The 22,943-nt window shown below is 40.5% G+C and overlaps 1 protein-coding gene and 1 long non-coding RNA gene across 7 annotated transcripts in view; one reads left to right on the forward strand and one right to left on the reverse strand.

Moving 5' to 3' along the window:
* Window positions 1-12,398, forward strand: part of LOC147371839 (lysozyme C, tracheal isozyme-like) — a 44,434-nt gene extending 32,036 nt beyond the window's left edge. For 3 of the 5 annotated variants that reach the window (XM_086400037.1, XM_086400038.1, XM_086400035.1), the window contains 5 exons: window positions 5,452-5,570; window positions 6,154-6,388; window positions 7,830-7,994; window positions 9,857-9,932; window positions 11,113-12,398. In XM_086400037.1, coding sequence (XP_086256163.1) covers window positions 6,196-6,388; window positions 7,830-7,994; window positions 9,857-9,932; window positions 11,113-11,179 — 501 coding nt within the window. In that variant the 5' untranslated portion in view covers window positions 5,452-5,570; window positions 6,154-6,195 and the 3' untranslated portion in view covers window positions 11,180-12,398. The remainder of the gene's footprint in view (window positions 1-5,451; window positions 5,571-6,153; window positions 6,389-7,829; window positions 7,995-9,856; window positions 9,933-11,112) is intronic. The other 2 variants (XM_086400039.1, XM_086400040.1) reach the window with 1 other exon arrangement.
* Window positions 1-22,943, reverse strand: part of LOC147371842 (uncharacterized) — a 135,957-nt gene that overhangs the window by 15,394 nt on the left and 97,620 nt on the right. For both annotated transcript variants that reach the window (XR_015163793.1, XR_015163790.1), the window contains exon 9: window positions 6,221-6,446. This is a non-coding gene — a long non-coding RNA (uncharacterized LOC147371842). The remainder of the gene's footprint in view (window positions 1-6,220; window positions 6,447-22,943) is intronic.

Here is a 22,943-nt window from a genome sequence, read left to right on the forward strand (position 1 = left end):
GGAGTTTTATAGTTTCTGGTCTTATGTTGAGATCTTTAATCCATTTTGAGTTTATTTTTGTATATGGTGTTAGAAAGTGTTCTAGTTTCATTCTTTTACAAGTGGTTGACCAGATTTCCCAGCACCACTTGTTAAAGAGATTGTCTTTAATCCACTGTATATTCTTGCCTCCTTTGTCAAAGATAAGGTGTCCATATGTGCGTGGATTTATCTCTGGGCTTTCTATTTTGTTCCATTGATCTATATTTCTGTCTTTGTGCCAGTACCATACTGTCTTGATAACTGTGGCTTTGTAGTAGAGCCTGAAGTCAGGTAGGTTGATTCCTCCAGTTCCATTTTTCTTTCTCAAGATCGCTTTGGCTATTCGAGGTTTTTTGTATTTCCATACAAATTGTGAAATTATTTGTTCTAGCTCTGTGAAGAATACTGTTGGTAGCTTGATAGGGATTGCATTGAATCTATAAATTGCTTTGGGTAGTATACTCATTTTCACTATATTGATTCTTCCAATCCATGAGCATGGTATATTTCTCCATCTATTAGTGTCCTCTTTGATTTCTTTCACCAGTGTTTTATAGTTTTCTATATATAGGTCTTTAGTTTCTTTAGGTAGATATATTCCTAAGTATTTTATTCTCTTCGTTGCAATGGTGAATGGAATTGTTTCCTTAATTTCTCTTTCTGTTTTCTCATTATTAGTGTATAGGAATGCAAGGGATTTCTGTGTGTTGATTTTATATCCTGCAACTTTACTATAATCATTGATTAGTTCTAGTAATTTTCTGGTGGAGTCTTTAGGGTTTTCTATGTAGAGGATCATGTCATCTGCAAATAGTGAGAGTTTTACTTCTTCTTTTCCAATTTGGATTCCTTTTATTTCTTTTTCTGCTCTGATTGCTGTAGCCAAAACTTCCAAAACTATGTTGAATAGTAATGGTGAAAGTGGGCACCCTTGTCTTGTTCCTGACTTTAGAGGAAATGCTTTCAATTTTTCACCATTGAGGATAATGTTTGCTGTGGGTTTGTCATATATAGCTTTTATTATGTTGAGGTATGTTCCTTCTATTCCTGCTTTCTGGAGAGTTTTTATCATAAATGGGTGTTGAATTTTGTCAAAGGCTTTCTCTGCATCTATTGAGATAATCATATGGTTTTTGTTTTTCAATTTGTTAATGTGGTGTATTACATTGATTGATTTGCGGATATTGAAGAATCCTTGCATCCCTGGGATAAAGCCCACTTGGTCATGGTGTATGATCTTTTTAATGTGTTGTTGGATTCTGATTGCTAGAATTTTGTTTAGGATTTTTGCATCTATGTTCATCAGTGATATTGGCCTATAGTTTTCTTTTTTTGTGGCATCTTTGTCAGGTTTTGGTATTAGGGTGATGGTGGCCTCATAGAATGAGTTTGGAAGTTTACCTTCCTCTGCAATTTTCTGGAAGAGTTTGAGCAGGATAGGTGTTAGCTCTTCTCTAAATTTTTGGTAGAATTCAGCTGTGAAGCCGTCTGGACCTGGGCTTTTGTTTGCTGGAAGATTTTTGATTACAGTTTCAATTTCCATGCTTGTGATGGGTCTGTTAAGGTTTTCTATTTCTTCCTGGTCGAGTTTTGGAAAGTTGTACTTTTCTAAGAATTTGTCCATTTCTTCCTCGTTGTCCATTTTATTGGCATATAATTGTTGATAATAGTCTCTTATGATCCTTTGTATTTCTATGTTGTCTGTTGTGATCTCTCCACTGTCATTTCTAATTTTATTGATTTGATTTTTCTCCCTTTGTTTCTTGATGAGTCTGGCTAATGGTTTGTCAATTTTATTTATCCTTTCAAAGAACCAGCTTTTGGCTTTGTTGATTTTTGCTATGGTCTCTTTTGTTTCTTTTGCATTTATTTCTGCTCTAATTTTTAAGATTTCTTTCCTTCTACTAACCCTGGGGTTCTTCATTTCTTCCTTTTCTAGTTGTTTGAGGTGTAGAGTTAGGTTATGTATTTGACTTTTTTCTTGTTTCTTGAGGTGTGCCTGTATTGCTATGAACTTTCCCCTTAGGACTGCTTTTACTGTGTCCCACAGGTTTTGGGTTGTTGTGTTTTCATTTTCATTCGTTTCTATGCAAATTTTGATTTCTTTTTTGATTTCTTCTGTGATTTGTTTGTTATTCAGCAGCGTGTTGTTCAGCCTCCATATGTTGGAATTTTTAATAGTTTTTCTCCTGTAATTGAGATCTAATCTTACTGCATTGTGGTCAGAAAAGATGCTTGGAATGATTTCTATTTTTTTGAATTTACCAAGGCTAGCTTTATGGCCCAGGATGTGATCTATCCTGGAGAAGGTTCCATGTGCGCTTGAGAAAAAGGTGAAATTCATTGTTTTGGGATGAAATGTCCTATAGATATCAATTAGGTCTAACTGGTCTATTGTATCGTTTAAAGTTTGTGTTTCCTTATTAATTTTCTGTTTAGTTGATCTATCCATAGGTGTGAGTGGGGTATTAAAGTCTCCCACTATTATTGTGTTATTGTTAATTTCTCCTTTCATACTTGTTAGCATTTGTCTTACATACTGCGGTGCTCCCGTGTTGGGTGCATATATATTTATAATTGTTATATCTTCTTCTTGGATTGATCCTTTGATCATTATGTAGTGACCTTCTTTGTCTCTTTTCACAGCCTTTGTTTTAAAGTCTATTTTATCTGATATGAGTATTGCTACTCCTGCTTTCTTTTGGTCCCTATTTGCATGGAAAATCTTTTTCCAGCCCTTCACTTTCAGTCTGTATGTGTCCCCTGTTTTGAGGTGGGTCTCCTGTAGACAACATATGTAGGGGTCTTGTTTTTGTATCCATTCAGCCAGTCTTTGTCTTTTGGTTGGGGCATTCAACCCATTTACGTTTAAGGTAATTACTGATAAGTATGATCCCGTTGCCATTTACTTTATTGTTTGGGGTTCGAATTTATACACCATTTTTGTGTTTCCTGTCTAGAGAATATCCTTTAGTATTTGTTGTAGAGCTGGTTTGGTGGTGCAGAATTCTCTCAGCTTTTGCTTATCTGAGAAGCTTTTGATTTCTCCTTCATACTTGAATGAAATCCTTGCTGGGTACAATAATCTGGGCTGTAGGTTATTTTCTTTCATCATTTTAAGTATGTCTTGCCATTCCCTCCTGGCTTGAAGAGTTTCTATTGAAAGATCAGCTGTTATCCTTATGGGAATTCCCTTGTGTGTTATTTGTTGTTTTTCCCTTGCTGCTTTTAATATTTGTTCTTTGTGTTTGATCTTTGTTAATTTGAGTAATATGTGTCTTGGGGTGTTTCGCCTTGGGTTTATCCTGTTTGGGATTCTCTGGGTTTCTTGGACTTGGGTGATTATTTCCTTCCCCAGTTTAGGGAAGTTTTCAACTATTATCTCCTCAAGTATTTTCTCATGGTCTTTCTTTTTGTCTTCTTTTTCTGGAACCCCTATGATTCGAATGTTGTAGCGTTTAATATTGTCCTGGAGGTCTCTGAGATTGTCCTCATTTCTTTTAATTCGTTTTTCTTTTATTCTCTCTGATTCATTTATTTCTACCATTCTATCTTCTAATTCACTAATCCTATCTTCTGCCTCTGTTATTCTACTATTTGTTGCCTCCAGAGTGTTTTTAATTTCATTTATTGCATTATTCATTGTATATTGACTCTTTTTTATTTCTTCTAGGTCCTTGTTAAACCTTTCTTGCATCTTCTCAATCCTTGTCTCCAAGCTATTTATCTGTGATTCCATTTTAATTTCTAGATTTTGGATCAATTTCACTATCATTATTCGGAATTCTTTATCAGGTAGATTCCCTATCTCTTCCTCTTTTGTTTGGTTTGGTGGGCATTTATCCTGTTCCTTTATCTGCTGGCTATTCCTCTGTCTCTTCATCTTGTTTAAATTGCTGAGTATGGGGTGTCCTTTCTGTATTCTGGCAGTTTGTGGAGTTCTCTTTATTGTGGCTATTCCTCACTGTGTGTGGGTTTGTACAGGTGGCTTGTCAAGGTTTCCTGGTTAGGGAAGCTTGTGTCAGTGCTCTGATGGGTGGAACTGTATTTCTTCTCTTTGTTCAGTCGCGCTGTGGGGAGGGAGGTAGGGATGCTGCAAGCAAATAACACTAGCGTGCGCTCGCAGTGCCTCAGCCACACTGGGTCTGCCCCCGCTCACTGCGCGTGTAGCCTCCCTGCCCACACTGCTCGGGCTCTAGGTTGTTCCGCCGGGAACAATCCGAGGCTGGCCCTGGGTTGCATGTACCTCCCAGGTCCAAGCCGCTCAGGTTCAGGCACTCGGATAGTCCTCAGAGGCGCAGACTCAGTTGGGCCTGAGTATTGTGCTCTTCCCAGGTCCGAGCAGCTCAAGTGATGAGGTGTTTGGCGAGCGCCAATGCTGCGACTTATCGCCTCCCCGCCACTCGGTTATCTGGGCGCAAAACCGGCGCACCTTCTTAGGCAGATGTTAACCGTCCAGACCCCCAAGAAGTTTTAGTTAGCAAAGAAGCCTGCTTACAATTTTATAGATAATGTCTCTCTGGGGCTGCGATTGCCCCCTTCCGGCTCTGGCTGCCTATCACCGGAGGGGGAAGGTCTGCAGCTGGCTATCTCTGTTCAATTCTTTGTTCCGTGCACGGGCCTGGCGGTCTTAGGTTGGGGCTGGCTTTTCGCGTAGTAGATATCCCACAGTCTGGTTTGTTAGCCCAAATTATTTCGCTCAGATAGTGCTCAGGGTATTCAGGCCAGATTCTTACTCTAAGCGATGCAGCCCGCGCTGCGCCTCCCTGCCCAGCCCCCGCTTGTTAATGGCGCCTGCAGGCGTCTGCGCTGCTTCTCCACTGGGGGAGTTACCGTAGGACTCGCAATCTTCGAGTTTTAATTGTTTATTTATTTTTTCTTCCTGTTACGTTGCCCTCTGTGCTTCCAAAGCTCGGCACAGATTCGGCAGTGAGAAGGTTTCCTGGTGTTTGGAAACTTCTCTCTTTTTAAGACTCCCTTCCCGGGACGGAGCTCCGTCCCTCCCTCTTTTGTCTCTTTTTTTGTCTTTTATATTTTTTCCTACCTCCTTTCGAAGAGTTGGATTGCTTTTCTGGGTGCCTGATGTCCTCTGCCGGCATTCAGAAGTTGTTTTGTGGAATTTACTCGACGTTTAAATGCTCTTTTGATGAATTTGTGGGGGAGAAAGTGTTCTCCCTGTCCTACTCCTCCGCCATCTTGGCTCCTCCCTCAGAACAATATACTTTTAAGTGAGCAACAAGACAGAGGAACAGAGTACTAGGCTTCCAAGAGTGGCAAACTGTGGAACAATAAATACATTAGAGAATAATGGAAGATAATAGCTAGTCAGCAAAGGCTCTTTTGCAGAGTCCTCAGGTGCTGTCTTGGGGCTGATAAGTGTCTAGTGTTTCAAATGATTAATTTCTGCACACATTTATGTTTTACTTTCAGGAAAATAGAGGGAGGAAGAGGACTTTTCTTGAATCTGCTTCTTCTCAACTGCCTTCAGCTCAAAACAATCCTTGTGCCAAAGGGGAAGATTTTGGGTGGCATAATTCTGCTATTCTTTTGTAGGTTTTACTATACTGTTTTCTTGCTTTACAATGACTCTTTATGTTCTAACATGAGAAAGTGAAGTAAGACATTGTCAGAAAGGACTTAGCAATGTTCACATGAGGCTTACTTATAACAGTAAAATATTGATTTACAAAGTAACTACTGAGAAACAACCAAAAGAGTCAGCATAGGAATCTGTGATCAACGTGGTGCTTCGCTATCCACCTATCAGAACAACAGGCAGTGTGTCACATTCTTTGTGGAAAGTGTACATAAAATACTTTTAAGTGAAAAAGATGAAGACATCGTAATGAAAGCGGATAAAAAACTTAGTGCAAATGAATGTTAATCAAAGATGGGAGCACATTTTCCATTGTGTAATATGTTCATTCAGGGTTTTTTTCTTTCTAGTTGCTCACATTCATAATCAAATAGGAGGAAGTTCCTCTTTGGGCAATAGAGCTAATGCCAGTTCTTTCTGAGCAATGTCTTCAAGCAATATCATTTCATGATTTTCTTGCAATTAACTCTTGGGACATCAAAACTTTTAGCGTAAGTGAAGCAATAAACATTCCCTGCTTTCCACATGTCTCCAAGGGTGGAGCTCCCAAACTGGTCAGAAAAGACGGAAGGGAAGAGATGTTAAATAGCAAGTCCAGCTCACCTGGTCAACTTGGACATTTGGCTTCCGTCAACATGAAGGCTCTCCTTATTCTGGGGCTTCTGCTCCTTTCTGTTGCTGTCCAGGGCAAGACATTTGAGAGGTGTGAGCTTGCCAGAACTCTGAAGAAACTTGGATTGGCTGGCTACAAGGGAGTCAGCCTGGCAAACTGTAAGTTAACTATTCTTCATCCTTCCAAATAGTCAGCCAGCTGTGGAACAGATACTAACTGAGGAAGAAGAATAAGAAAGGGACTTTGAGTGAATGGCTTTTTTTTTTTTTTCCTTGAAGGGTTTGTACATTTACAATGGGTGAAACACATCAGCTCAGAATCAGATGTACCTAGGGAAGAACTGAAGCATGGGAGGGTCAAATTCTATACCATTCTAAGCATGCCAGGTCTTGCTGTACTCCTCTAGTGCCACTAAACTTGCCAGCTGGCACTTGTAGGGTGACTACAAGATATATTTCAGCCCTCAGCCATTTCCAGCTTGCAATTTGGGTTCTGCAAGCAAGAGTAAGGCAGTATTTTTGTCATTTTTAATCCTCCTACCATGATGCTGGGTTTTTAACAGCCAAGTTTTTTAAAAAGTTACATTGAACTCTTAGAACAGGGACTGTAGGAACCTGTTTCTCCTCAATCAATAAGGACCTCTGAAATGTAGCATGCAATAACATTCTATTATTCTGACTCTAATTCTTTAATTATTTGTCATTTTCTTCCACAGAATTCAAGATGTGCCCTGAGGAAAAGTTCCTTTGTATTTTAGTCCATTTTATTGTTCAGAGTGAATTCAGACATTTCCGCTCCTTAACTATTTTTTATTACATGAGCAAATGGCTAGATGGATGGATGGATGACATAGTCTTTCCTATCCTATGATTCTTATTGTCTGGATTCTAATTTGATATCCAAATTCACCTTTAGGTATAATAAGAAATTTTCTTTCTCCTAGTAAATCCTTGAAGAAGGCAATGGCACCCCACTCCAGTATTCTTGCCTGGAAAATCCCATGGACAGAGGAGCCTTGTAGGCTGCAGTCCATGGGGTCGCTAAGAGTCGGACATGACTGAGCGACTTCACTTTCACTTTTCACTTTCATGCATTGGAGGAGGAAATGGCAACCCACTCCAGTGTTCTTGCCTGGAGAATCCCAGGGACGGGGGAGCCTGGTGGGCTGCCGTCTATGGGGTCGCACAGAGTCGGACACGACTTAAGTGACTTACCAGCAGCAGCAGCAGTAAATCCTTATTTTTCCTAGTACAAATGTTTTTACATTAGTATATGCATCTGCTGCTAGTGACCAAACCCATTTAACCACTCTGTTGATTTTCTATTCTAGGCTCAATCTTACCTGGGGCATGGGAGCAATGGGAGACACAGCTATTTTAATATTTTTTACAACATGTTATCTTGTTTCATTAGTATTAGCAAGTGATTTGCTAACAAAAGAATTCTCCTAAGGGCCCCTAACACCAAATGTTAAAGTATTTACAAGTAAAATATATCTTTATGCTTCTAAAATAAGTCATTAGTAAAATAGAATTGTGCTATGAAATATAAGTCATATGATGTTGCTGTGTATTACTAAAAATATATTGTTTTTTTCAGGGATGTGTTTGGCCAAAGGAGAAAGCGGTTATAACACACAAGCTAAAAACTATAGTCCTGGATTCAAAAGCACTGATTATGGGATATTTCAGATCAACAGCAAATGGTGGTGTAATGATGGCAAAACCCCAAAAGCAGTTAACGGCTGTGGTGTATCCTGCAGTGGTAAGATAAGATAATGTTGAGTGATGGCACAGGTCCCATTTGATGGTACCTATAAGAAGAGAGATTTAATACAAATGAAAAGGTCTTGAAGAGTTCATGAGGGACCAGAAACACTCCATCTTAACTTCTAGAAACTGCTTTATCACCTACCTCATAATTCCTTAAGTAAGAAATTAAAAAGCTGGTATCATAGAAGGTTGCTGTTTGCTAACATACAATGTTGGAATGATCTATCACTGTATTATAACTGGACATGTTGATGCTTTATAAAGAACAATGCCATTCCTACTAATTTACCTGGTTGGGAGAGGTTTAGGGATAATTTGGTTGTCATATTTTAAAATTTTTTTAAAAATTTTAAAATTTTGTCATATTTACTTCTTTTATGTATATATTATACAGTAGGGGTTTTTGGCTGAGTGATCTTAAAGTGAATTAGAAACATTATCACATTTCATTCCTAAATTCTTTAGTTTGCATATCTAAAACATACACTTCCTATTTAATCATTGTTATTCTAACCAGTTAATATATGGATTTGTTTTTAATTGGGGTGAAACAAATATTCTATTGAGTTCCTTTTAAAACTGAGATAACATATGCAATATTTAGGGCTTCCCTGGTGGGGCTAGTAGTAAAGGACCCTCCTGACAATGCAGGAGACGTGAGACACAGGTTCAATTCCCGGGTTGGGAAGATCCTCTGCAGGAGGGTATGGCAACCCACTCCAGCATTCTTGCCTAGAAAGTCAACATGAACAGAGGAGCCAGAGGGGCTACAGTCCATGGGGTCGCAGAGAGTCACACATGCACGTTTGCACACACAAAATTTACTGCAAAAAATATTGGAGAAGTATGCAAATTTGATATTGTTTAATTTTTAATATTAAAATTCCTAATAAAGAAGATTCATTTCTGGACATATCTTTTATATACAGTTAGTTTAGTTTAAAAAATTATTTGTATTATACAATAATCTGTGGTCATTGAATAAAAGTTCTACCACGCAGAGACTTATGACCACGGTAACTTGTGGTCTCCACATCTTCTTTCAGAATACACATCACTCACGTACATGAATGTAAAGCTATATAATCCACATTTGTACCCACATACAAACATGTAAGCAATATGCTTCAACAAAAATGAAATTGTACTATATTTACTACTTTACAATTTGCTCATTATTGCACAATATCATTTTTCTCAACAAATATCAATCATATTAATTTTTCTGGATGAATAGAATTTCACTAAATATTCTAAAATTTATTAATCCAACTCTTGTACTGATACATACATCTTGGGTGCATCACTTATTACTTTTCTTTTTTTTTTTCCATTTTTAAAATTTATTTATTTATTTTTTTTACTTTTAATTTTTATCAAAATGAATCCGCCACAGGTATACATGTGTTCCCCATCCTGAACCCTCCTCCCTCCCAATATGATCCCTCTGTTAGCTTTATTCTCTTAGGGCACATCACTTATTACTTTTCTTTTTTTGGAATGAATTTTCACTAGTAGAACTGCTGAGCAAAAACCTGCTAGACTGGTTTCTGCTTGTTTGTTTTTGTTTTGTTTTCAAAGTGTCCAGTGAAAAGAGAACCTTCTATCATATTAGTTAATAGTTTCAGAGCTTCCAAATGACATTGGCAAACGAAAAACAGAATGCTTTATTTCCTGCCAAATGGGATAGAATGGAGAGAGAGGGTTTTCTCCCAATATTCACAGATACAGGGACTCTTAAAAAAGTAATTGTATTTGTTCTTTTCTCAGCCTAAGAGAATAAAGCTGGCTGAACCTAAAATTTACGTGAGTTTCTGTGAACATTGTCCTCATTTCCCACCACCTCTTTTTCAGCTTTGCTGAAAGATGACATCACTCAAGCTGTAGCATGTGCAAAGAAGATTGTCAGTCAGCTAGGCCTTACAGCATGGTATGTTATTTCTTTGTTTTTGTTTTCCATACAGTGTTGTTAAGATGTAATTGACACACAGTACTTCATAAATTTAAGGTGTACAGCATAATGACTTAATACATCATGAAATGATTATCACAGTAAGTTTAGTGAACATGCATGATCTCAATGGATACAAATTTAAAGAAACACAATGCAATACTGTTAAGCAATTATCCTTCATTTAAAAATAAATTAAAAAATTAAAGAAACAGAAGAAAAAAAATTTGTGATGAAAAATCTTATGATTTACTCTCTAATCTATTTTAGTATGTAAGACACAGCAGTGTTAATTCTATTCATCATGTTGTATATCACATCTCCAGTGTTTACTTATCTTATAATTGGAGGTTTCTGGTACTTTCCAATGCTTTCATCCAATTCCCCACCCCTCACCCCACCCACAATACCCACAATTGGTAACCACAAATCTGATTTCTTTTTCTGAGTTTGTTTGTGTTTCAAGTATAATGGCCCTTCAACACTATGTAAGTTCCCTTCACAGAGCAAGGTATGGGCTAAGAATTAAAGGAGAGATCTGGGGTCTTCTCTATGGTTAAGATTCTATGCTTTCAATGCAGGAGGAGGGGGTCTGATACCTGGTTGGGGAACTGAGATACCACAGGCCATGTGGTGTGGTCAAAGAAAGGTGTGTGTGAGAGAGTAGGGAGTGGTTTTATCTTACTGTTATGCGAAAAGTGTGGGAATATTCTCTAAGACCAAGGGAATTGAAAATGGAAAATCTAAATATTAAGATTTATGCTAAACAGTGTATTACATAGAAACAATCTACTTTCACCTCAATTTATTCTAAGGACTTCTAGAGTTTTTAAGTTTTTCCACACTCTACCAATTCCTTGTCATATCGTGAAATTATTTTTGAAAGTAAGTAAATATGGAATACACTTTGCAGTTGTGTTGTGGACTACACAAGACTCAACATTTGTGTTCAGCATTCTGTGCTCTAGTGAAGCCTTGGGGAGATGTGAAGGCCTTGGTATACGTGTCTCCAGTTAATAAATAAGCAATACTTGGATCTGTCTGTAGCTTGTATTTCATGGACTGATTAACTATTTTGTTCTCACAAAGGATTTGAAGTATGTATAACAATGAAGATATGTTTTAATCTTATTATCATTTCTTTTACCTTTTTCTACAGGGTGGCATGGAAAAACAAGTGTCAAAACCGAGACCTCACGAGTTATGTTCAGGGTTGCGGAGTATAACTGTGGAGTTTTCGTCTTCAGCTCATTTTGTCTCTTTTTCATATTAAGGAAATAATCGTTCAGTAAAAGGTTATACTACCACTCTTTCAAACAAATAATGTTTTTACCGAAGCAGGAGCATATGGTCTTTCTTCTAAAAGGCTGACGTTTACCTCACGTGTTTATTGTTTGATATTGGGCCTACAACATTTTTCAGCTTGCTAACAAAACTAATGCTGGTGAATATTTGTCTAAAATCTTCATTATCAAATGTATCTCTGGTACATTTAGTTCCTCAAAGAGATAACCCAGACTTAATCTTGAATGATATAAGTACTCCCCAATATTCAACAAAATAGAACAAAACAATGCTATGCTAAGTCACTTCAGTCGTGTCCGACTCTGTGCAACCCCATAGACGGCAGCCCACCAGGCTTCCCGTCCCTGGGATTCTCTAGGCAAGAACACTGGATCGGGATGCCATTTCCTTCTCCAATGCAGGAAAGTGAAAAGTGAAAGTGAAGTCTCTCAGTCGTGTCCGACTGTTCGCGACCCCATGGATTGCAGCTCACCAAACTCCTCCGTCCATGGGATTTTCCAGCCAAGAGTACTGGAATGGGGTGCTATTGCCTTCTCCATGCTAACAGAACTAATGCTGGTGAATATTTGTCTAAAATCTTCATTATCAAATGTATCTCTGGTACATTTAGTTCTTAATCAAAGAGATAAACCCGACTTAATCTTGAATGACATAAGTACTCCCCAATATTCAACAAAATAGAACAAAAGAATATCTCTAAGCAAATTGATCTTAGGCAAAGCCCCACCTGAGTAGGCATGTGAACTTTCATCTGTTCAGTCAAAAAGAGCAGAATGTCAAATGGCTAAAAATGAAAACAGCCTGGTCAAGAATTTTGTTTTCATAAGTGTGACCTTTGGTTTAAATGTTTTAGTAGAAATGTTGCATTTAAACAGCTTTAAAAATAAACTCACAGTATATACATCAACCTATTTTAGCCTTTGTAAAGAATTCACTTATGCATGCTGCTGATCCTGAAGAAATATAAAGAAGGATTAGATGAGCTGTTGATTTTCCTTAGTTTTATTAGCTTAAATTCATGAATTATGATTAAATTCAGAGGGAGATGAGTTTGCAAGCATTGAATTAATTGCTATTAAATAGGTATGTAATTATGCATGTTTAAAAGAAAAATATTTTCATTAAAAGCTTTGCAATTCATACTATGTCTTCCTTTGTTTAGAGCCATTTAATGTCTCTAAAGAAATTCGTATGTATTGGGAAATAATGATCTGACACTTAGTATTTCCTACATTCTCACCTGTATTGAAACAGGTGGATATTGCTAGAGAAATCCATAAGCCTGCTGATATCTCACTTAATGTTTTAAATGTTTAATCTTTTTTGGCTGTGCCATACAGCTTCAGGGACCTTAGTTCCCCAAGAAGGCTTGACTTCTTACTCTAAACAGTGAAAGCACGGAGTCCTAACCATGGAACCCCCAAGGATTTCCCCTCACTTAAAATTCATCAATTCAAATCTCAAATGGGCCCTCAAGTCTACCTGGTCATCATAGTCACTTCTCTGAAATCCTTCTGTGTTGGTGTTCTCACTCTCCACAATGAGTGTCATTATTTACTTCCCTCTTTTCAAAGTCCCAGCACACACACCAACCCCTGGCCTTCCATACTCTGCTCTGAGCAGATGACCTTACAGTCCGCCTTACAGTCTTAAGTCCTCTGTCAGATGATATTACACTGACAGAACAGAAGCAACCTCATACAAAATCCTCCCTTCCTGGCCAGCATAGCAGAGCTAACATCTTTCCCTGGGCCCGCCCTCCCTTCTTTCCCCTTTATCACTGGGATGAAGGGCTTCTGCTCCTCAAATGGCAGTCTCCAAATGCAGTCTTCATCACAGCCCTCTCACTACTCCAGTTTAGGCTGAGGGTTTCCTGCATCCCGAGTTTCTCCCTCTGCTGGATCATCCCCAGCACTGCACGAGCTGCCCTGGGAACGTTTCATTTTACAAAGAACTCTCCATAGGCTCTACACAACCCTCTAACTGCTGCGGCCAGTGCAGCAGGTAGGGATCAAAAGTGATCGACACACAGTTTGGGAAAAAATAAACTAGAGTCAAAAGTAAAGTTTTAAAGATGGAACCAGAGAACTCAAGACCTCTTAGATCAAGAGCCCTGTTCTTTGGAGCCACATCACTTTTATTTAGTGTCTTGGCAACAGAAAGCATCTGTTGTGCGACGATGAAGTCAGCCTCCTGTGTCCCCAGTCATGTCTCCCATTTTATTGACTACTTTAAACTATCTTTGTTATTTTCTTTTACAAAGGGTTTCGTCTAGCTGGAGGGCATAGACCTGCATATGGAAAACATCTTGGGAAAACATCTTGGTGTGTGCACAAGCAGCGATCTGAACCTGTGCTGACCTGGCATTCCAAGGGCCACACTATGTTTTTCCTCAGCTTACCAGGGCATGATTACCCCAACTAATCAACCTGATGTACTTTTGTTTGGGTTATGCTGTATTGCTATATTTTGCTTTTATTCTTTTCCCATGGTGATGTTCTCATGGCTTGGCCAGAGCAACAGGTGGCTGACTACTAACCCCTGCAACCACCTACAACTTTTTTGACTCCCATTCATAACACTTCTGGGATGAGATATCTATATTTACCCACTCCACGTCCTCACCTCCCTTTCTCTTTTCATCTCTTCTGAATTTGACTGCTGTCCTCGCTCAGCTGAAAACGGCTCCAACAGGACTCCTCCCAGGATGACTTGGGGCCAGTTCTAGTGATCACCTGATTTCTGTTCATGCTATTTGATGTCTTGGCAGCATTTGACAGAGTGAACCACTTGCTACTTCTGAAAACTTTTTCTTCCTCAGCTTCTCCTGCTTTATATTCTGCCTCATTGATGGTTTCTTCTCAGCCCTTCTTGGCTGGCTGTTTCTCTGCTGATTGATTTTTAAATGTTGGAGTGTCCCAGGGCTGAAGCCTATAACCATATTAGACATGTTTTATCTATTCATATATTTGTCTCTTTCAAAATAGAGTGTTTCCTACTTTTTGAAGTGCTTCCCTGATAGTTCAGTTGGTAATGAATCCTCCTGCAAGGCAGGAGACCCCAATTGGATTCTTGGGTTGGGCAGATCTGCTGGAAAAGGGATAGGGTACCCACTCCTGTATTCTTCGGCTTCCCTTGTGGCTCAGCTGGTAAAGAACCATCTGCAATGTCGGAGACCTAGGTTCGATCCCTGGGTTGGAAAGATCCCCTGGAGAAGGGAAAGGCTACCCACTCCAATATTTTGGCCTGGAGAATTCCATGGACTGTATAGTCCATGGGGTCACAAAGAGTTGGAATGACTGAGCAACTTTCGCTTTTCTTTTTGAAGACTGAAACAATCTCAGTTTCCCACCAAATTTTCAAGTACAGTACAGCCTTCTGTGTTTTCTTAACAGTTTAAGAATATACTGCCAACATGGTGCCCAGTGGCTCTGAATTCTTCAGTGTGTAACTCCTCAAAACATCATCCAAACCAGGATGTGAACATGGACAAATAAGGACCACCTAATCATTTGATCCTATGCAATTTCATCAAGTGTCCCATAAATCCTTCTTAATGAAAAGGTCTAATTCAGAATCGAGTGTTATAATTTGGCTGTCATGTTTTTCAGTTTCCTTCGATCTAGTTCACTTCACCTTTTCCTTGACTTTTATGACTTCAACCCTTTTGAAGATGAGAGAGTCATTTCCTAGGCAGGTTGATAAGGAGTCTAGGGATCCCCAAGGAGAGAGGGGTCTGGAATTCTCAAGGAGGAAGAAAGGACAAACTTTTTTTCTTTCTCCACATTCTTTAGGATTATATAACAATAATGTATCTTGCCTAAGGACAGTCTCTGGATTAAACCTTCTGTTATCTTAAAATGTAAATTATGGGAGTAGGTCTGGTGAGGTCTTTACAACCTCCAGACATTCTTTGGATTCATTGGAGAGTATATAACTTCATTGTTAACACTAGCAAGCGGGTACTCTTTCTACCCACTTCTGATGCCTATGTCAGAAGCTTTCTCTGTCTCCTTTATACTTTAATAAAACTTTATTACACAAAAGCTCTGAGCGATCAAGCCTCATCTCTGGCCCCAGATTGAATTCTTCTCTTCCGGGGGCCAAGAATCCCGGTGTCTTTGCGTGATTCAACAACAACCTTTCATCTTGGGGGCTTGTCCGGGATCCTTCAGGACAAAGTAAGGAAGCTTGGAGCTTTAGTTCTTTGTTCTCTTAGCAAACACGTTTTCTGCTGTGCTTTACTAACTCTACGGTGTGCTTGTGTGAATGAATGGCATGCCCTGTATGATGCAAGTAAGGAGCCCTGCTCTGCGGTTCCACGGTGATCTCATACAGCTTATGGCAGAAACCTGTCTGGGCATTATACCGACCTGCCAAGGCCAAGAGGCACCCAATGTCTGCTTCAGGAACCGACCAGAAATGGGCAAAGCGTGTGGACCGAACTCTCCTTTCTCAGTCAGACTTTCGGTCTCTTTGACCATTTCATAACTCCTTGGGAATTAGAAGTAGTAACCTAATCTATTGGATCATAGACTTTCAAGGGACTTGTGATCTATACTGTTATTGTACTGTGGCTTAGGTCCCAAACTGGATTGGTATTCAAGAAAGTGCCTAGCCTCGCTAGGAATCGAAAGTTAGGAAGCTAGATGGAGCTCTAGCTCCAAGAACATCTCTGAGGTTAAAGGTTACTCAGATTGGGACTGCAATGGATTTTTTTTCTTTGGTAATGCCGGCTCTTAGTGGATCAGAGGAGGCTGTTATACTGGTGTGGTGATGCTTGGAAAGAACATCTCAGTTTTATGTTCGCGTCGGTCTTATTGTAGTCAGGAAATACTCAGGGTCGTGCACAGGCACTCAGGTGACGAATGTTTCCCCTAGTAGTCTTAGCTTGGGAGGCATTCCAGAAGGTTACTCTGATTCACCCCGGGTGACATCAGAGGCAAGCAAGGTTAAAGGTGAAGAGCTGGATGTCAAGTAGGGATGCTCTCAAGTCTACCCCTGGTACATCCCCACCCCATTTCGGTGGTAGAACTGGGAGGGACGCGGACTGCGCCTGCGTCGGTAAGGGACAGACTAAGTCCGACCAGGAAGGAAAAGCTTTTGGTGTAATATCTGTCTACACCCCCATCTAGAGCAGGGAGGGACGCCTCTGGTAGAAAAATGGCCTTGGTCGCTTTTTTCTCTCTTACAGATGGGAGCTAACAATTCCAGCCTCACTCCTTTGAACTGTATCCTGAAAAACTGGGATAGATTTGATCCCCAGGGCTTAAAGACGACACACCTGGTCTTCCTATGTGATACTGCATGGCCATGGTATCCATTGGAGGACGGAACGGTGGCCAGTTGGAGGGTCTCTTAAGTATAATACTGTTCTACAATTAGACCGGTTCTGTAAGGAACAAGGGAAATGGGTAGAAGTAGCATATGTGTTGCCCTTTTTCTCTCTGTGAAAGATGCCAGACTTATGTCCTAAGGGTATAGATTTGGGCATGAAAACTTCAGCTCCCTCCTGTCCTCTTACTTTGCCCCCGTACCTGGAAATCCAAACTGAGATTCAAACTGCCCACGTGGAGGTCCAAACAACTCCTGTCTCAGTACGACCTCAGACTACTCTGGTTTCAGTAGAAACTCAGACCATTGAAGTAAGCGATGAGATGGAGGACAGGAGACAAAGAGAAGAGGAAAAACAGGTTTCTCCAATCTATCCCTGGGATCATATGCGCAGAGCAGCCAGAGAGACTGAGGAACAGCCACACAAGGTGTTGCCTCTTTATGAAACACCCACCGGGAGAAATAATGAGTCTGTGAGAGTTAATAAGCCTTTTTCTCATCAAGAAATACAAAGAATCAGGGAAGATCTGGGAGACTATTTAGAGGACCCAGAAAAATATATTAGACCTTTTAAAGGTGTTACTCTGTTTTATGACCTCACTTGGAAGGATGTGATGTATATCTTGGGACAAACGGTGACTCCCGAGTCAAAGACTCGAGCTTTGGGAAAACTGTTGCTTATGGAGATGAATGGCTTGGTAATGAATCAGTAGGGAAGAGGGAGAACGAGATAGCGGCCCTCCCCACTGGGTATCAGGGAGTCCCAACTATAGAACCAGACTGGGACTACAACACAGCTAAAGGAAGATTGGATCAGTCATTTTGTTAGATGTATTCTTGAAGGACTTAGGCAGGCGCGTTCTAAGCCTTTAAACTATGGCAAATTGGCAGACATAGAACAGGAGGAGAAGGAAGCTCCTTGTAAATTCCTAGATAGACTGAGAGAAGGCCTTCGCAGATTCACTGAGATAGGTCTGAAAGTGAAGAGGGAAAAGTGAACTTAAGGGATAGATTTCTCACTCAGTCGGCTCCAGATATCCGCCGTAAGCTATTAAAAAGGGGGTATGGACCAAATTAGCCTTTAGATACTCTGTTACAACTGGCTCAGACAGTCTATTATGGTAGGGAATATGAGGAAAAGAAAGAAAGGCAAAAAAAAAAAAAAAGACAAAGGCAGCTTCGCCATGGCTATGAAAAACGTTCTTAAACAGCCTGAGAAAAATGCCCAGAGGGGCCCAGGTGAAAAGGGATGGGCTTGCTATTACTGTGGAAAGGAGGGGCACCTCAAGCGGGATTGCCCTCAGGCATCTAAGCCGCCCCTAGCTCCATGTCCAGTCTGCAAAGGACCACACTGGAAGAGAGACTGCCCCCAGAGGCGTAGGTCTCCGGGGTCGGACTCTCAAGACAATCAGGACTGAAGGTGCCCGGGGGTCCCCACACAAGCTCCCGTCCTAATAACACCTGAGGAACCCCGGGTATTAATAATTGTGGGGGGCCAATTCGTCGCTTTCCTTTGAGATACTGGGGCAAATTATTCTGTGCTTACTGAAGCCCCTGGCCCACTTTCTTCCCGATCCGCTTCCATAATGGGACTGTCTTGACGAGCCAAAAGGTATTATTTCAGTTATTCTTTATCTTGCAACTGGGATTCTGTGCTGTTTTCACACGAGTTTCTGATCGTGCCAGAATCTCCCTCACCCCTTTTGGGAAGGGATATACTGAGCAAGGTCCATGCCTCTGTTTTCATGAATATGGAGCCCTTCCTTTCTCTCCCTTTAGTTGAACAAGATGTAAATCCTACAGTATGGGCTGATGGAAAATGTGTGGGTCGAGCACAAAATGCTATTCCTGTAGTTGTTAAGCTCAAAGACCCACATGTATTTCCACATAAGAAGCAGTATCCACTGAAACCTGAAGTTAAGGAAGGGTTAAAACCCATCATTGAAAATTTAAAGGAGCAGGGACTATTAATTCCCTGTAAGAGTCCTTGCAGCACTCCTATTTTGGGTATAAAGAAATCGAATGGTAAATGGAGACTAGTTCAAGATTTATGAATAATAAATGAGGCTGTAGTTCCTTTACACCCTGTGGTGCCTAATCCTTATACTCTATTGTCTGAAATTCCTGAACGGGCCAAATATTTCTCAGTAATTGATTTAAAGGATGCCTTCTATTCAGTGCCTTTGGCGGAAGAAAGTCAATTTCAATTTGCCTTTGAAGACCCTAAACATCCAGCTTCTCAGTTAACCTGGACAGTTTTGCCCCAGGGATTTTGTGACAGTCCTCACTTATTTGGACAAAGTTTGTCACGGGATCTACAAAACTTTAATAGCTCTGAAGCGGTGGTGTTACGATATGTAGATGATATTTTGCTCTGTGCTGAGACAGAGGAAGCTTGTTCGCGAGCCTCAGAAGATTTCTTAAACTTTCTGGCAGGCTGTGGTTACAAGGCATCAAGAGAAAAGGCTCAGCTTTGTCAACAATCAGTTAGATATCTGGGCCTAATCATATCAGAAGGGACTAGGGCCATAGGCCCTGAGAGAATTAAACCTATACTAAATCACCCCCTACCTATGACTTTAAGACAATTGAGAGGATTTTTGGGAATCACAGGTTACTGTCGCATTTGGATTCCGGGTTACCGGGAACTTGCCCGGCCTTTATATAAACTTACAGCTGAAACTCAGCAGGCCCAAACCGACAAACTGGTTTGGTCTCCAGAAACTCAAAAGGCTTTTAAGGTTCTTCAGACTGCTTTCCTGCAAGCTCCAGCTCTGAGCTTGCCCACAGGGTCAGAATTTAATTTGTTTGTCACTGAAAGAAAAGGTGTGGCATAGGGAGTTTTGACACAACCCTGAGGGCCTCACCCGCAACCTATTGCTTATCTAAGCAGAGAATTAGATGTAGTTTCACGTGGGTGGCCCCACTGCCTAAGAGTAATTGGGGCAGCGGCTTTATTAGCACCCGAAGCTTTAAAAATAATTAATGGACGAAACCTGACCTTACTGACTTCTCATGATGTGAGTGGAATCTTAAATTCTAAGGTTAATATTTGGACGACAGACAGTAGGCTTCTTAAATATCAGTCATTGTTGTTAGAAGGACCAGTAACTAAGCTTAAAGTTTGTGGAAATTTAAATCCTGCCACTTTCCTTCCTGAGAAGGAAAATGAAACACCTGATCACGATTGTTCTCAATTCCTAACTTTATGCAGCTTGGGAGGATCTAAAGGATACCCCATTAGGCAATCCTGATATGGAAATATTTACAGATGACAGTTCTTTTGTTAGGGATGGAAAGCGTAAAGCAGGTTACTCCGTGGTGACTGCTGTACAGGTTTTGGAAGCAAAATCTCTTCCCCAGGGAACCAGTGCTCAGTTAGCGGAGCTTGTGGCTCTGACCTGAGCTCCAGAGTTAAGCAAAGGGCAGAGGATGGGCCTGATAATCTATGTGAGTCAACTTCTGCTGACTCCAAAAATCCTGAGTCTGCCGTTTGATCCTCAAGACAATGCCTTCCTGTCCTGGGCTCACCCCTAAGGCTGCATTCCACAATCGGTCTAACTGCTGGGTCTGTGGAGCACTCCCCTCTTCATCAGTGGAAGGCTTCCCGAGGTAGACATCTCCACTTCAAGGAAAAGACTTTCTCCAAGTCTGTGAATACCTTCGACAACAATCACATGCGATGCCTCTTCTTCATCTGATGACATCTACCAGCCCTAAAATGGACTGGTGCAACACGTTGCACTTTAACTATGGACATAATGTGACTTTTAATTCCGATTTTAACTTGTTTTAATGACTATGTTGCCTGCATCTGTAATTGTATAACTGGATTTGTTTCTAGCCGCTTGAAAACTTTTAAGTTACAAATGGTTGCTCAAACTCCTGCTACTGCTATAACTTCCTGCAGCTACTATTTGGGGCCCCTGGATCAGATATCCTCAATATGAGGATTAGGAGAATATGTTGCCTCACCAATTTAGGGACAATGCCCCTTGCCAGCTTGGAAGCAGTTATGGAACAAGAACGAGGCCCCTTTTCCCTAGGCAACATAATTCTCCTAAAAGAAAAGGGGGCAATGAGAGAGTCATTTCCTAGGCCGGTTGATAAGGAGTCTAGGGGTCCCCAAGGAGAGAGGGGTCTGGAATTCTCAAGGCAGAAGAAAGGACAAACTTTTTTTCTTTCTCCACATTCCTTAGGATTATATAGCAATAATGTATCTTGCCTAAGGACAGTCTCTGGATTAAATCTTCAGTTATCTTAAAATGTAAATTATGGGAGTAGGTCTGGTGAGGTCTTTGCAACCTCCAGACATTCTTTGGATTCATTGGAGAGTATATAACTTCATTGTTAACACTAGCAAGCGGGTACTCTTTCTACCCCCTTCTGATGCCTATATTAGAAGCTTTTTCTATCTTCTTTATACTTTAATAAAACTTTATTACACAAAAGCTCTGAGCGATCAAGCCTCGTCTCTGGCCCCGGATTGAATTCTTCTCCTCCGGGGGCCAAGAATCCCGGTGTCTTCGCGTGATTCAACAACAACCTTTCAAAGACTTCAACCAGTCATTGTGTAAAATGGCCTAAGGTTTTTCTGATACTCTCTGGAGTAGGTTAGGTTATGCACCTTTGGCAGGGATACCACAGATGTGATCCTGTGTTCTTCCCAATGCGTCCTTTCAACTGACATGCAGTTCTGAAATGTTCTACTACTGATGACGTTCCCGTTGACCATTTGATTAAGGTGATGTCTGCAAATCACCTCCACTGTGAAGTATTTGGAAGAGGGGGAGGTACTTTGAGGAAATTTGTTCCACAACAAAGTTTCAATTTTTATATTCACTTATTATATCAGCATGGGCTTCCCCAGTGACTCAGGGATAAAGAATTTGCCTGCCAATGCAGGGGACGCCAGAGACATGGGTTTGATCCCTGGGTCAGGAAGATCCCCTGGAGAAGGAACTGGCTATACGCTCCAGTTTTCTTGCCTGGATAATTCCAAGGATAGAGGAGCCTGGTGGGTTGCAGTCCCTGGGGTTGCAAAGAGCAGGCGTACACACGTTATATCAGTATGGACCCCTGGTTTCCTACTTTACTCCAATTACAATGAATCATAATTCATTGCTATCATTTATTTTGATGTTCCTATTGTCCCTGATTTGGCCATGAGAGTCTCTGCCAGCTAACTCTGTCATTTTGACTTGTCCCCATCATTCTCTGGGCACCTGTTTGTTTTCTTTCACAGGATGTTCTAAGAGTCAACTTGTTCTTTTCCTCCTTCAGCCTGGAATCAGGTATTTTGCCAAAAGCCCTTATTCCTCACAGAGGACAATGATATTTAAAAAACTAAGCACTGGGCACTAGAGAATCACTGTTCCCAGGTTCCATCTATGGATAGAGATGGAGAATGTATGTATTTACATAATTTTATCTATTTAAACTGAATTCATATAACACCTCTTATTCCACTCTCACACTACAAGGTTAATTTTAGTTATTAAGTAAATTTCCTTTTCTCTGTTGGTAACTCCATAGGATGACAGTGAGAAACCGAGCTCCCACTGTCAGTAATATCTTTAAAAGTATCTGAGCATCTGCAAAGATTTGATCAATTTGCCTATATGTAATCAATCTTTCAACACTGCCATACTGTGGAATAGATGCTTTTCACTCAGTCGTTGATACCCCTCACTGGGGCACCTCTTCTTCCACATCTCTTCACCTTCTCTACTGTGTTACATCTCCAACACATCATGTTTGGCCACTGGCCTTACAGGAAGGTGGGCAGAAACTTTTTACTCCTGTTTACATCCATACTCCAAACACCTATAAGAGTGCCTATAACATGATACATGACCAATAAATATCAGTTGATTGAATCAATCTCTCCAATTATTTAGCATATTCCCCCAAGCTGGGCATTTTGAGAGCTTTCTTACTTTCTCATCCCACATGATTCCAGTACAGCAGCTTCTGAGGCTCCAGGGGTCAGGTCTCAAGTCTATGTGACCAGCCATGGGAGGACAGATTAGTAAAAGCTGGCCCAAGAGGGAAATCAGTGTCTGTTAAAGATTTTGCTTAGCGTTTTTTTTTTTTTTTTTTTTAATTGACTTTTAATTCCTTTACAATGCTGTGTTAATTTTTGCTGTGTAACAAAAGTCCAGGGCCAGATGGCTTCTTGGGCAAGTTCTAACAAACATTCAGAGAAGAATTAGCACTCATCCTTCTCAAACTTTTGCTAAAAATTGCAGAGTAAGGAACACTCCCAAGCTCATTCTATGAGGCCACCATTACTCTGATACCAAAACCAGACAAAGATATCACCAAAATATGAAACACCAAGAAATTTTC

This window comes from Bos grunniens, chromosome 5 (genome assembly GCF_055505025.1).
Source record: "Bos grunniens cultivar Pamir isolate PY7600 chromosome 5, Bosgru_T2T1.0, whole genome shotgun sequence".
In the NCBI taxonomy this organism is placed as follows: Eukaryota; Metazoa; Chordata; class Mammalia; order Artiodactyla; family Bovidae; genus Bos; species Bos grunniens.